This window comes from Aspergillus uvarum (genome assembly GCF_003184745.1).
Source record: "Aspergillus uvarum CBS 121591 unplaced genomic scaffold BO82scaffold_60, whole genome shotgun sequence".
Classification (NCBI taxonomy): Eukaryota; Fungi; Ascomycota; class Eurotiomycetes; order Eurotiales; family Aspergillaceae; genus Aspergillus; species Aspergillus uvarum.
Window position 1 is genome coordinate 59,577 of NW_020291357.1, and position 14,040 is coordinate 73,616.

A 14,040-nucleotide genomic window follows, 5' to 3' on the forward strand; every position below is an offset into this window, starting at 1 on the left:
AAAAAAAAACAAAGGAACGAATTTACGTCTTCTACCATTGAGATGTCTACCACTATTCGATCGGATCGATTGTCCAAATACTTAGCAGCTGTTTTGCGTGGAAACCAAGATATTCGAGATCTCAACCATTTCAAAAAATTTATAGACGCCATACTAGACACAAACGATCCTTGCGTGACCGTGGAGCAGCTGGTTAGCAATCAAAATGCCTTGAGTGGTCTGCAGCATGGCTTGAGGTTCAACCTCACACCGGCCTTTATCAATAACTATACGTCCAAGTTCCTTGGCTTTTTGCGCAAGCCTGAAATCAAGCTTCTATGCAATGGCTTATTCCTAGAGCAGATTCTTCTCATTATATTGGAACCACGGACACTCTGGAGTTCACTTCTCGATGCCTTTTGTACACGGAAGCTGGATGATGATTCAACCCAGGTCTTCTGCTGGCTGACTACCGAAGCTCTATCGTTGCCAGCTTCATCTGGGATAGATATCATGACTGATGCCCAGACTATGCTGAGTGATGGGTATGTTCTTTCGTCCTCATCAGCCTCGCTACGCAATCTGGGACATAAGATCAAGTATCTTTTGGACATGAAATCTTCAGCATCCACTCTCGTCACATCCGAAGCGACAGCCGGGGGTCGCCACGATAATGATTTCGCCGATTTCCGTCTAATGGCGATTCTTCCCACAACCGATGAGTTAAGTTGTGCGGAGAAGCCTTTCTATCGACGCGTGGAGGAGGTTACACAGCTCTCCGGAGTGCAACGCATTGCGGCGCATGCGGACAACCAGTTCCGGCTACTACGCGAAGATATGCTGTTAGCGCTGCGGGAAGACATTCATGCCGCAACAAGCACAAAGAGAAAACGACGAGCGGCGCTACGATTGGGCGGGCTGTCAGTGGCTCACATCTCCTGCATTTCCGCCGGTCAGAAATACCTCCGCTCCTGCACTATTGATATCACTGCAAAATCAGGCCTGGAGAAGTTGAACGGTCTCACCCGAGTGGAAGCCAAAGAATTCCTCAAGAGTACTCCGCAGTTTGTCAAACACCGCGCCTTCGGATGCTTGAGACGGGCCACGGAAATTGTGGCGTTTGCCACAATTGAGCGAAGCATCGATGATTTGATGGCCATGCCACCCGTCGTCAAGCTACGTGTTGCAGGCAGGGAGGCGATGAGGAAAGCTCTGCTCTCACTAAAACTCCACGACGACCTCGAGTTCCTGGTCGTTGACACGGCGACTTTTGCTTACGAGCCAATTCTGGAATGTCTGCAGAAGAGAGTCGAGTTTCCTTTCCCTGAAGAGCTTTTTCTTTACGAAAGAGATCAGCCCATCAGGAATTCCGTCTTGGCGCCTTGGGATGTGATCAATGCGTTGCGTGAGAACGACCGTCCCAATATTCAAGCCACTCTGAGAACAGCCAAGAAAGTGACACTAGACCCATCTCAACGCGATTCCCTATTAGCAGGACTGACACAGAGGGTCAGTTTGATTCAAGGGCCTCCAGGTATGAAGACACAAGAATATCCTTCCTTTCTGTCAGCATCCGCAGCTAACCTTGTGATGTATAGGTACCGGGAAGTCGTTTATAGGGGCACTTCTGGCCAAAGCCCTACGTGATTATACCGATGACAAGATATTAGTGATGTGCTACACAAACCACGCTTTGGACCAGTTTTTGGAAGATTTGCTGGATATAGGCATTAAAGCTTCCGACATTATCCGATTGGGATCCAAGTCAACGCCAAGAACGAAGCCCCTGAGCCTCAAAGAGCAAAAGCTCACCAAACGAAGGCCCCAATCGGCCTGGAATACGATAAATGCACTCAATAGTCAGGGCCAGGACCAGCGAGAGATCATCGAGAGTTCATTCGCAGCGTACCAGAAGCTTTCCGCAGATTCTTTGGCGGTTCTAGACTACTTGGAGTTCGCAGACTCCGACTACTTTGAAGCCTTCACTGTGCCCGAAAATGAAGACGGAATGAGCGTCGTAGACAAACACGGGAAAGCGATGAAGAAGAACTACCTTTACGAGCGATGGGCCAGAGGCCAGTCACCGGACCCTTTGACTGAGCTCCTATCAGCTCAAAGCCTCAAAATATGGGCGTTGGAGCCGAAACTCCGAGACGAGAAAATACAGGCGTGGAAGCGGGCTCTGCTGAACGAACATGCTGCGTCTCTCGCAGTCCAAATAGATTTACTTGACGATTGTCAGGCAAAGCTATCTGCAATCTTAAAGGAGGGAACCCGCGAGATCCTAAAAAGTAAAAGGATCATTGGATGCACCACAACGGCTGCAGCAATGTATGCTGAAGATTTTAAGCATATATCACCCGGCATCGTGCTCCTGGAGGAAGCAGGAGAGATTCTGGAGTCTCATGTTCTTACTGCATTATCTCCAGATGCGAAACATTTGATACTGATTGGCGATCACTTGCAACTCCGGCCAAAGATCAATAGCTATGATCTGAGCAAGGAGAAAGGAGATGGATATGACCTGAACGTGTCTCTATTTGAGAGGTTAATTCATGCTGGATATCCACATATTACCTTGCAGAAGCAGCATCGAATGTGTCCCGAGATCTCCGATCTTGTACGCTCTCTTACTTACCCTCTGTTGGAAGACGATGAGAAAACAAAAACTCGTCCCGAGCCTCGAGGGCTATCCGACCGGGTGATCTTCTTCAACCACCAACATCCGGAATACAATTTTGCGAATGTCTCAGATAAACAAGATGAAGGAGCTAAACAGTCTAAACAGAATGTCTTTGAAGCGGAGATCGTGTTGGCAATTGTGAAATACTTGGGTCAACAAGGATATGGAACAGATAGGCTCGTTGTCCTTACGCCATATCTGGGTCAGCTCTCGCTCTTGCGTGAGACTTTGAGCAAGCAGAATGATCCAGTCCTGAATGACCTTGACTCCCATGATCTTGTTGAAGCTGGACTCTTGTCACAGGCGAGCGCCAATTATTCCAAGCGACCAATCAAGCTCTCTACCATCGGTGAGTGATTGACAAAGATGAGACAGCGACGTTCGACGGACAAGCAAACTGACCCTGGGAAATCAGACAACTACCAAGGCGAGGAAAGCGAGGTTGTGATAGCTTCACTCACACGAAGTAACCGAAACGGGGATGTAGGATTTATGGCTGCTCCCGAACGACTTAACGTGCTGCTCTCCCGTGCCCGGAATATACTTATCATGGTGGGAAACCTAGAGACATTTGCCTCCAGCCGCAGAGGACAAACGTGCTGGACGTCCCTCTTTGATCGACTAAAGACCAATGGACATATCTATGACGGACTGCCGGTCAAATGTGAACAGCACTCTAACACGACCGCAGTACTTCGCACAAAGGATGACTTTGAGCGGGAATCGCCGGATGGTGGATGCTCAGCCCCTTGGTAAGCCCATTTTCATCTTCTCAGATACTTTGATCGATTGATTAGACCCTTTCAAAGTCTCGACCCATACTAATCGTTCGAAAGTGGCATCAAACTCAGCTGCGGAATACATGAATGCCCGTCCAGATGCCATAAGCTCGAAGACCACTCGAAGAAGGTGTGCAAGAAGATAACCAAAAGAAACTGTCCCCGTGGGCATACACTAGCAATGCCATGCTCGATACGTCAAATCTCATGTCGTTCGTGTACCCAGGAAGACATGATACAGAAACGCAAGCATGACCGAGATGTGAGACTTGAGGCAGAGCGACAAAAAAGTCAAGCTTTATACGCCGAAGAACTTGCCGAACTACAGAGTGAAGCCTCATATTTGAGACGCCTTAAAAGTGAGAAATTGATAGAGACAGAGCGAGCGAGAGTCCTTGAACAGCATCGCGAAGAAATTAAGGAGCTGCAAAAGCCCCCGTGCCAAGCCGAGAGCACAGGCAGCACCCCAAGGGCTCAGGAACCAGTCTTGGGCGCGGTTGGCCCGCAGCCAAGGTCACCAGAACCCCTAGAAATAAGGAATGGAGAAAGCCAATCCACCCCTTCCGGTAAAGAACCCAAGCTAAAACCCGACAGTCAGAAAGGTTCGCTCAAGAAGCCTTTCTCGAGAGCAAAGGCCGAATGGGAATACCAGAAATCCTACTACAACTCCCAAAGCCCGGAGATCGACACGTTGATGGATATGGTAGGTTTGGAGGCAGTGAAATCGAAATTCCTGACGATCAAAGGCAAGGTTGATATCGCTGTCAGGCAAAATGTCGACCTGAGCAACGAGAGATTTGGTAGCATCCTTCTTGGGAATCCTGGAACTGGCAAGACGACAGTTGCCCGACTTTACGCAAAGTTTCTGGCGGCTGTGGGGATCATACCCGGGCATAAGGTGATCGAGACAACAGGGTCGAGACTCTCAAACCAAGGCGTCCCCCAGTGTGAGAAGATGATTGAGCAGCTCCTCAAGGATGGCGGAGGGGTTGTTTTGATTGATGAAGCCTATCAGATGGTACAGGACAACAGTTTTTCCGGCAGTCAGGTACTTGACTTCCTTTTAGCCGAGGTCGAAAATCTCACTGGCAAGGTTGTGTTCGTTTTAGCTGGATATCAACGCTCGATGGAGAAATTCCTTGCCCACAACCCTGGACTCCCAAGCCGATTCCCCCATGAGCTTAAGTTCGAGGATTTCGACGAAGCAGAACTACTCATGATTGTTGGATCCTGCATTGAGCAGACATGGAAAAAGCAGATGGAAGTCGATGGTGGGCTGGATGGACTCTACTGCCGTATTGTGGCACGGCGAATTGCACGTGGACGATGTCGCGACGGATTCGCTAACGCGAGGGCCGTTGAGAATGCCATGGCCAAGGTCACGGAGCGACAAACTCAGCGACTGATGAGTCAAAAGCGGCAAGGAGGCTCGCCTGTAAACGAACTCTTCCTTGACAAAGAGGATTTGATCGGCCCAGAACCTTCTCACCGTCTCAAATCATCGAAAGCATGGCAAAAGCTGCAAAGCATGATCGGGCTGGCTGAGGTCAAAAAGACTGTTGAAAGCCTAATCGACACCATCCAATACAACTACCGTCGCGAGTTGGATGAGCTTGCCGTGGTTGACTACAGCCTCAATAAGGTCTTCCTCGGTAATCCTGGAACTGGGAAAACCTCGATTGCAAAGATATATGGTCAGATTCTTGTGGATATAGGACTTTTATCAAACGGGGAAGGTACGTGAGTATCATATATTAAGTCTACAACTTACTTACAATCACTGCAGTCGTTGTGAAAAATCCATCCGACTTCATTGGGGCCGTAATGGGGGAATCCGAGAAAAACACAAAAGGCATCCTCGCAGCTACACTGGGAAAGGTTCTAGTCATAGACGAAGCATATGGTCTCTCTGCCAGCGGTACTTCTGATGGCGCCGGAGCCAGATCTGACCCTTATCGAAGCGCTGTTATTGATACCATAGTAGCTGATGTCCAGAGCACCCCCGGAGATAATCAATGTGTTCTACTATTGGGTTATAAGGACCAGATGGAGCAGATGTTTCAGGCTGTGAATCCGGGTCTGAGTCGGCGGTTTCCGATTGACCAGGCCTTCGTCTTTGAAGACTTCACCACACAGGAGCTGGGACAAATTCTTAATCTGAAACTGACTGAACAAGGGTACGGCATCACTGACCGGGCTCGCCAGGTAGCTTTTGAGATGCTGGAGCGGGCTCGGAACCGACCCAACTTTGGGAATGCTGGAGAGATCGACATTCTGCTCAACGCAGCGAAAATGCGTCATCAGGGTCGCATCTCCTCAATTGGATTCAAGAGCCAGTCTCTAGATTGTGTCTTAGATGCTGTTGATTTTGATGGCAACTTCGATCGCGTGGAGAAAGACGAATCCAAGGTTAGAAAACTTTTTGAAGGGGTAGTAGGCTGTGAAAGCATTGTCTCCACACTAGAAGGATACCAGGATTTGGTCAAGAAGCTCAGAAAGCTACACATGGATCCCCGTGAAGAAGTGCCGTTCAACTTCGTGTTCCGAGGACCACCAGGTGAGTAGACGTTTTGTTTACTGATAGGTTCCTCCTATGAGCACTGGAGCTGTACTGACAGGCAACTTCCTGACAGGCACTGGCAAAACAAGCACAGCCAGAAAGATGGGGCAGGTATACTACAATATAGGTCTCCTGTCCTCGAATGAGGTTATAGAAGTGTCTGCTACGGAGCTAGTAGGTCAATTTGTTGGGCATACCGGCCCGAAAACACAGAGGATGCTGGAACGCGGTCTCGGAAAGATTCTATTCATAGACGAAGCATATCGTCTTGCTGAGGGTCAATTCGCCAAAGAAGCTTTGGACGAGCTCGTGGATTGCATCACAAAGCCCAGGTTCGCCAAGAAATTGATTATTATCCTGGCTGGCTATGATGCCGATATAAACCGCCTCATGTCCATCAACCCTGGTCTTACCAGTCGATTTCCGGACTCTTTTCAGTTCAAAACCCTGTCGCCCAGAGATTGCGTCCATTTACTTAAAGGGCTTCTGAAAAGAAAAAAGGAAGCTATCCGCAGTAGTTCAGGCGCGATTTTCAACATAAGCTGCCTTGATGACTCGGATCTTGATTTCGACAAGAGCTTGACCGACGGATTCAATGCTTTGTCTCACATTGCAGATTGGGCTAATGCTAGGGATATTGAGACATTGGCGAAAGCGATTTTCGGAAGAACTATCAAAACGTCACATTCGCTCGGTGGCTTGCAGCTCGAACTGAGCAAAGATGCAGTGACTGATGAGCTCCAAGGCATGATAGATGAGCGTCGAAGCCGCGAGAACTTTGTGCTAAATTCTCCTGCTGTTGAACTGAACGAGAACAAACTACAAATGTGCGCTGAATCCCTGCAACCCCCAGCCGAGGAACTTCAGAACCTGAGATTGGAAATAAAAGCCCACGACCAGGCTGATATGCCAGTACAAAAGAGCAGCAATCAACAGGATCTTGCCCCGGGACGTGACGCTGGTGTAGCAGATGAGGTTTGGGATCAACTGGAAAAGAATAAGGTAGCTGCTGAACGAATTGAAAAGGAATTTCTGAACATGGTAGAGGAGATTGAGAGGCAAACAAAAAGGCTGTTGGCTCTGAAGGAAAAGGAGGATCAGACGGCCCTGGCAGTGGAAGAGGCAAGAAGGCAGAAGAACGAGAATCTAAGGATCCACCTTGAGAAAGAACGACTACGAAATGAGATTAAACGCAGAAGGCAAGAAGCAATTGCAAGGGAACTCGAGATCAAGCGACGAGCACAAGCTGAAACTCGACGCAAGGAGCAGGCTGTCCAAGCGAAGCTGCGAAGCATGGGAGTATGTGTCCAAGGCTACCAATGGGTCAAAACCCTCGGTGGATATCGATGTGCAGGAGGAAGTCACTACGTGTCAAACAGCCAAATCTAATGAGAGGGAAATAGGAGTTTTGCGCACCTGTCTGATGTTTGTATGCTGGCCGTCGCTGGAGGCAATCTGCAGGGATCACTACAAGGGCGGCAAAATACAAACCCAGGCACTGGCCAACACAGACCTTGACGAGGCTCCGAATTTGTCGGGAAAGTAATAGTTCCACGTTCACAGATGTATATAGAGACTAGAGATAGCGAAGCCCTGCATATCGCCTGAGGCGAGTGGCCAGCGTATGAATTGTCATTATTATTATTATCAAGACTGTACCAGAAGAGGTACCAGTTTAACAGAAGGAAGGCTGGGTTCTATACAGCAAAATCCAGAAATGTGCTGGTCCCTTGCTTCCATCTATATTCCCATATCTGACTATCCGAGTCAAATACTTTCTGGCTACACCAGTCCAAATATTCAGCCCCAGAAGGGTTTAAAAGCGGACTTCTGATTATCTACCAGATGCGTAACAGGAGTGACTTAGCCTATCTCTCACATCTCCAAAACGACGTTTCATTACAAATGTTGCCTTAGAGTCATAGGCTGCTCGCATTATTGCCAGAACATGGCTTTTCTATAGTCGGTTGCAGTAGAATATTGAATATATATAAGATATTAGTATGAGCAATACTAGATAAACTTTTATACAATATTAACTATTTACTCTTATTCAGTAACTGTACTTTTGAATGATTATTTATTCAAATATTAATTACCATACTTCTTATAGTAGGGTCTGTCAAAGCCTTCCTTAAACCTTTATTATATATATATATTTATTCTTTCTACTTTAATTTACTATATAATAGCCACATTCCTCATCTGGATCTGTACATCCTGCTTTCTGCCTACAAGATTGCCGCGCGGACTCGGTTGGAAACCGAAGCCGATTGCTAGGACAATAACGAGGCCTTCACCCAGACCATAGTCTCTTTCCAGAACATTCTAACCTCCATGACTTAGTCAGGCTGCAGCCACAGATTCACGTTGCTAGAATTTGCTCTCACCGTATCGCACTGGCCTGGCACTATTGAACGCCTCTATCTTGGAGTATCTGGGGCTTCCTCCAGCAGATGAACACTTCGCCTCTCCGACAATCGGAGCCATGGGCTGACCTGCTTAGCCTTGCTTTTAACCAGCTGACGCAGCAGCTGGTGACCGTCGAGATTGACAAGATCATGATCGGCCCCGAATTGTTCTGGCTGCCGCTGCACTCCCACTCAGCACCACCCCGATGGTCACGGCTTACCTCGTTCAAACTCGTCTACCAAGCTGTGACGCCATCAGGGCAGTGGCTCTTCAAGAAGGACCACAGCGGGAAGACGCCTACGAAAGAAACGAAGACCCTCCGGCTCCTCAAGACCGGTACCCCAACGCATTCCGAAGCAAGCCGGCGGATATCCTCAACGACCTTCATCGAGCCGCCGGCCAGACGGCCCAGCATATGCCGATGTTTCTGCAGGCTATCCTCCAGCTATATCCCCCCGGGATGGCACATCTGCAATTCGAGGCAATCACGGAGAGTCGTCCGTCGCCTGCCCACAACACCGGCTATTGGTTTCGATACAATCGGGATTGCTCCAGGGCTACGTGGAATAGCAGTGGGAAGTTTCACTTATTGGCGGACACAGTGGATGCGTGGAGACAGGTCGGTGCATTGCATGGGCATGCGGATTTGAATCTGGAGGTATGCTTTGTTCCCCAACCGGTTTCTAGCTTTTTAGCTTCCGCAGTGGTGTGGGTACAGTACTTTTATGCTTGATATACTCACCCGTCGCCCGTGCTTTCCAGAATATCAGTCTCCCGAGCTGCCCTTGCGACTGAACGTTTGACAAGCTGATGCGGGAAGGCCGTCTGGAGCAAGGGCCGAGATATGTGAAGTGGCCCATGCCTTGAAGCATACTGCCAGGTCTCGTTGCTGTCGTGCACCACTGGTACTGTAAGCTCTATTCTCTACTAAGTATATGCCATTCAATCTGATCCGAGTCCTACTGACTCTTGACAAGCAATTCTTCTCGCAAGTTTTACTGGTTTGACTAAAGCTGTGCTGGCTAAATACTGTATACTGGGTAGTAATTTGCTATAAAGCACTTTAAGCGCAAGCCCATGTTGATGGATTGGCCCGCCCCCTTTGCACTCCCTTATACTTAAGCGGGATTGTAATCTAGGTGTCTAGGGTGCACTACTGCCAAGTCCGTAGTCATCAATCCAAAACTTTACAAGCATGGCTCTCTGCATTACAGTGACCGTCCCTACCACTTAGCTATAGATTCAAAACCTACCGTGTTGTGCTGGACCTGCTACATCTGTACCAATCAAGTGAAAATGCAAAATCAAACAGATAATAGCTACTATTCTCATGATATTTGTCTACGAGCTATCCATATCGATTGACAGAAAGTAAAGCAACAAAAACCCCCAAAAGTCCATTTCGCTAGTTGAAGCTAAACAGAAAGCATAAACGCTACCATCAGCCAATCAAATCCTAACCATCTAGTCCGTCGAGACCATCGCTCTAGCTAATGTCTTCTTGCTCTTCTGACACGTAAATAAAACGAAACATGGGGAAGATAATCCCTGATCAACGTCAGGTACCCGTAGCTCAGAACCGCCCACAGTAGTTGGAACCCAGGAGAAGAACGGCGGGAGAGGTGGTGGCACAGCCTTGAGACAAGGTTTGGGTAGGAGGTGGTGACCAGGGTGTGGAGGAGAAAGCGTCCCAGCATGAAGAAGCAGCCCGTGGCAAGTATCAATGGTGCTGGGATTACTGGCTTCTCCGAGGGGTGTTTGTTGTTCTTGTTGTTGGCGTTGCTGCTGTTTTCGTTAGCATTATTGGCTTTGCTTTTGATGATGACGTACTTGCCGTCGATTGGGGTAGTGTTGATTTCTTCCTCCGGCTCTTGGGAGGAAGAGCAGTCGAAGTAGTTGTCGTCGTCGTCGTTGTTGTTGTAGTTGGAGTTGTAGTCATAGTTGTCGTGATTGTCGTAGTTCCAGTCATGGTAGTTGGAGTAGTCGTAGTCCCAGTAGTTGTTGTAGTACTTGTAGTCTGGATCAGAGCCGGAGTTGTCAATGCCATGCTGCTCCCTCTCTGAGACGTAGGTTCCCAGCGGTTTATGCAGAGGGGCGTTGCGCGATAGTTCGTTGCTGCTGTGGAGGCAGGAGGGCGACACAAGCGACTTTCAGGGACTTGGTAGCTGTTGTAGATGTTGAAGGGTGTTGGGACTCTGGTCGGAGCGCTGGTGCTAGGTCTGGTGCTATTTGTCGACGGTGGCGGTGCCAACATGGGTGGATCGATAACCAGATTCGAATCCTGCTGGCCCTCCAAGGTCCTTATGACGGCCTCTTGGCTCGTAATCATCCCCTGCTGGTCGGCGAGCAAGGTCTGCTGGTCAAACAGTAAGGTCTCATGGTCAGCAAGTAAAGCCTGCTGGTCGGCAATCATGACCTTCTGGTCGTCAAGAAGAGCCTGCTGCTCTTTAAGCAAGGCCTGCTGAGCATTGAAGGTCTGCTGATGCTCGGAGGTGGGCCAGCTGCGCTGAGCGGCCATCATCTGGTCCTGCTTGGCATTCATATTTGCGAGGTGGAACAGAAATGCTTCCTCTGCGAAAGAGCGGCTGGGGAGGGAAGGCCTGGTGGAAGGCGTAGGTGATGACGTTGGGTGGACGTGTGATTGACTTTGGATCGCTCGACGGATTGCCATTCTCTCCTTCTCCAACTCAATTTGGTCATAATTCCGGAGCATCTCCTGCCTCAAACGATGAACTTCCGTCTCCTCTTCGCGAGAGCGGCTGGAGGGAAAAGGCCTGGCGGACGGCGTAGGCGATGCCGTTGTGTGGACGTGTGACCGACTTTGGATAGCTCGCAGGATTCGCCTTTTCTCCTCCCCCAACTCATATTGATGATAATTCCAAAGCATCTCCTCCCTGATGCGATGGATTTCCGCCTTCTCGCTGAGAGAGCTGGTCCAGGGAGAGGGGCTGATGTACGGGTAGGGCGCAGGGGAGGACATTGTGTGGGCGTACGACTGAGTCCTGTGAGCCCTATAGGCTGACCTTGCATCCGCATCGCACTCATATTGATGATCTTGAAGCACCTCATGCGTCAAACTAGCACGATCCGTCTCCACAATAGAACTGGTGCTTGATGAGCAACCCATGGCTTGTGATATCGTCGAGTCTTCTTCGTCATCCCAAATCTGGTCCTCGGACAAGTCATCGCTGCAGCTAGAGTAACCCCGCCCCGTCTGGATGAGGTCATCAAAGACATCGTCGAGGTCATCTTCCTCGTACCGCTCGATGTTCGAGAACAGGGAGCTTTTTCTTGTGGCAGGCACTGCAGCTGCTGCTACTGCTGGTGTAGTGTCGTGCCTCCGGAGAGCGGCTATCTCCTCGATGGCTTTTCGTACCGCATTATCCAGCTCTTCCTTGCTGGGTTGCTTGACTGAACCGGAGAGGATATCCATGTTCTGGCTGGGAGGCTCATTGGCAGGTCCCTTGGGGTTGTCGAGTGGGATCAGGCGGGGAGAGACAAGATCCTCATCACCAGGGTGTTTTCTCCGTACGCTTGGACGATGCACATTCGGTGAGTTGGGGGTGGTAGAGGTTTTGGAGGCCAAGATGGCCAGGGATGGGGCAGGCATGGTGAGATCTTTCTCGGTGCTTGCTTGGCTTGTCTTGCGAGTTGGTTAGTTCTGGTGAGAAGGTGGACGGGGTGTTGGATGATAGAGGATGTAACGGCTGAAGTGGGTAGGGACAGTGTGATGAAAGAGGGGTTGGCGATTAGAAAGCACAGGAAGAGGCTCTTTGCTACGAGAGGAGTCCGGCCATCTATGTCATGATGAGCATTTAGGCGGGGGAAAACTTGGGGGAGATATCCGCCTGTATGTCAGGATTGCATAGGGCTGAGCATGTTACAACCCAGACATAGAATCTACCATAATGCGGATTTACGGCGGATAACAGCCGTCATCCTTTAAAGTGAGTGAACTAGTAAGGTATTGACGCTGTTCCTTTACTCTATACTACGAACTCTAGTGCATGGCTTACATTAAATGATATATTACTTCAATGATAGTACAAAACTCTATCACAGACTATAGACAATACCTACTATTTGTAGCTGCTCTGAGGATAACACAATTTATCTTACTCCTTTGACTCCATACCGGCCTTTAGAGTAGCTTTATTACTCTGCCTAGTTCCAAAGGTATCTAGCAGGGGCTTTGCTACCCTACTTAGTCCAAACATATACTTTGGAGAGACCTTGCTACTGTGCTGACTAATAAAGGTGCTTGAAAGTGTTCAAGAAGCCACACGAGAGTAGTAAATTCATCAACTCCACCAGCAGAATATGTAGCATTGTGGTAATAATTGTAAAAGAATTTGCATCAGCAGGATGCCAGCTGCCCTCCACCGGACAAACTCAACCAAAGTCCCCCTCCCCTCTCTCCGCTCTCTCCCTCCCTATTCTATCCTCATCCCCTACCTCTCGAACCCCATACCTATCAATGCTCACCCCCTTCCGAAGGCAGAATCTCCCCCGCGCCTCCCAGATCCTCCCCCAACACCACCCCACCAACCGTCACCGCCTCGCAATCCTGCAACACAAACACCATCCGCGTCCACTCCGTTGGGTGAGGATTCCGCCACGCATGCATCGTAGCCCGCTGCACGGCGATATCGCCCCGCCTGAGATGCCTTGTCTCCCCGGAGTCCAGCACCATCTCGATCTCCCCCTCCAGCACGATCCCGTAGTCCAGGCTGCGCGTGCGGTGCATCAGTGGCGGCTTGCCCGGGGCGAAGTCGACTACCCGGCAGACCGTGCCGCCGGGGTTGACCAGCCCGAGGGTGTTGGTTGTGAGGAGAGCCTCGTGGGCGTGGATGTCGGCGTCGTCGGTGAGGGTCGCCGGGAAGGCGGAGGTGGTGTAGGCGACGCTGAAGGCGAAGGTAGTGCCTTCGACGGCGGTCCAGGTTCCCGGGGTGGTGGAGTGGACTGTTGCAACTGGGTTTTGGTTTTGGTCGGCGATGGAGTGCGTGGTTATGTGGCGGGTGTAGTTTGGGAGGGGGCTGGGGGTGGGGGTTCCTTTGGGTGGATTGGTCATTCTGCGGTTGTTTTTTCGTTGGTTATGGTTTGGGTGGGCTGGGTTGGTGCTGTTGGTTTAGTCCTATTGTGAGGTTTGGGATATATTGAGGAGGAGGGTGGGAGGAGGAGGCAGTGGTGGTGGAAAGAGAAGGAGGAAGTTGTTGGGTTGCACAGGTATACTGAAGTATAGAGGGGAAGGAAGCTGCGTCGGTGGAATAGTTCCGCGGGGTAAGGTACCACCTTCCATGATACCCAACCTCCTCCCGGATGATCTGCATGATGTGCAGGATGACTGCCAATGGTGGTTGGAGGTAGCTGCATGGTGAGCTGGCGGGGATGCTGAGTAACTAACTATGTATGAGTACGAAGATCCTGCCGGGGAGGTGAATTGCTTGCGCATGCACTCTTGTGACGTGGCTAAACGGCTGCGCTCGACTTTATTCCGATTCTCACTATTCAGGATCGAGAAAAGGAAATCATGGGTAGGAATCTGAGCGAGGCAGTTGTGATATGTAAGTTCAGTCATATTTCGACTATCTCGATTGTTTTGATTGCTACCCATTCTTTTTGCCATA

The 14,040-nt window shown here is 49.7% G+C and overlaps 4 protein-coding genes across 4 annotated transcripts; 2 read left to right on the top strand and 2 right to left on the bottom strand.

Annotated features, from left to right (window-relative positions):
- Positions 1-42: 42 nt before the first annotated feature.
- On the top strand, positions 43-7,597 carry BO82DRAFT_343425 (P-loop containing nucleoside triphosphate hydrolase protein; the record flags this gene model as incomplete). The annotated part of the gene is made up of 6 exons (XM_025633621.1): positions 43-1,513; positions 1,578-3,011; positions 3,078-3,414; positions 3,499-5,177; positions 5,228-5,998; positions 6,075-7,597. The coding sequence occupies 6 exons, from the start codon at positions 43-45 to the stop codon at positions 7,388-7,390; spliced, it is 7,008 nt and encodes a 2,335-aa protein (XP_025488253.1). The 3' UTR covers positions 7,391-7,597.
- A 1,021-nt stretch (positions 7,598-8,618) lies between these two features.
- BO82DRAFT_367953 (uncharacterized protein) lies at positions 8,619-9,460 on the top strand (the record flags this gene model as incomplete). Its single annotated transcript, XM_025637100.1, has 2 exons — positions 8,619-9,071; positions 9,458-9,460. The coding sequence occupies 2 exons, from the start codon at positions 8,619-8,621 to the stop codon at positions 9,458-9,460; spliced, it is 456 nt and encodes a 151-aa protein (XP_025488254.1).
- Positions 9,461-9,903: 443 nt separating this feature from the next.
- BO82DRAFT_367954 (uncharacterized protein) lies at positions 9,904-12,023 on the bottom strand (the record flags this gene model as incomplete). Its single annotated transcript, XM_025637101.1, has 2 exons — positions 9,904-10,472; positions 10,562-12,023. The coding sequence occupies 2 exons, from the start codon at positions 12,021-12,023 to the stop codon at positions 9,904-9,906; spliced, it is 2,031 nt and encodes a 676-aa protein (XP_025488255.1).
- A 909-nt stretch (positions 12,024-12,932) lies between these two features.
- BO82DRAFT_255315 (cupin domain-containing protein) lies at positions 12,933-13,451 on the bottom strand (the record flags this gene model as incomplete). The annotated part of the gene is made up of 1 exon (XM_025630902.1): positions 12,933-13,451. A coding segment is annotated over one exon (519 nt), but the record flags the coding sequence as incomplete, so codon positions are not given.
- Positions 13,452-14,040: the final 589 nt, after the last annotated feature.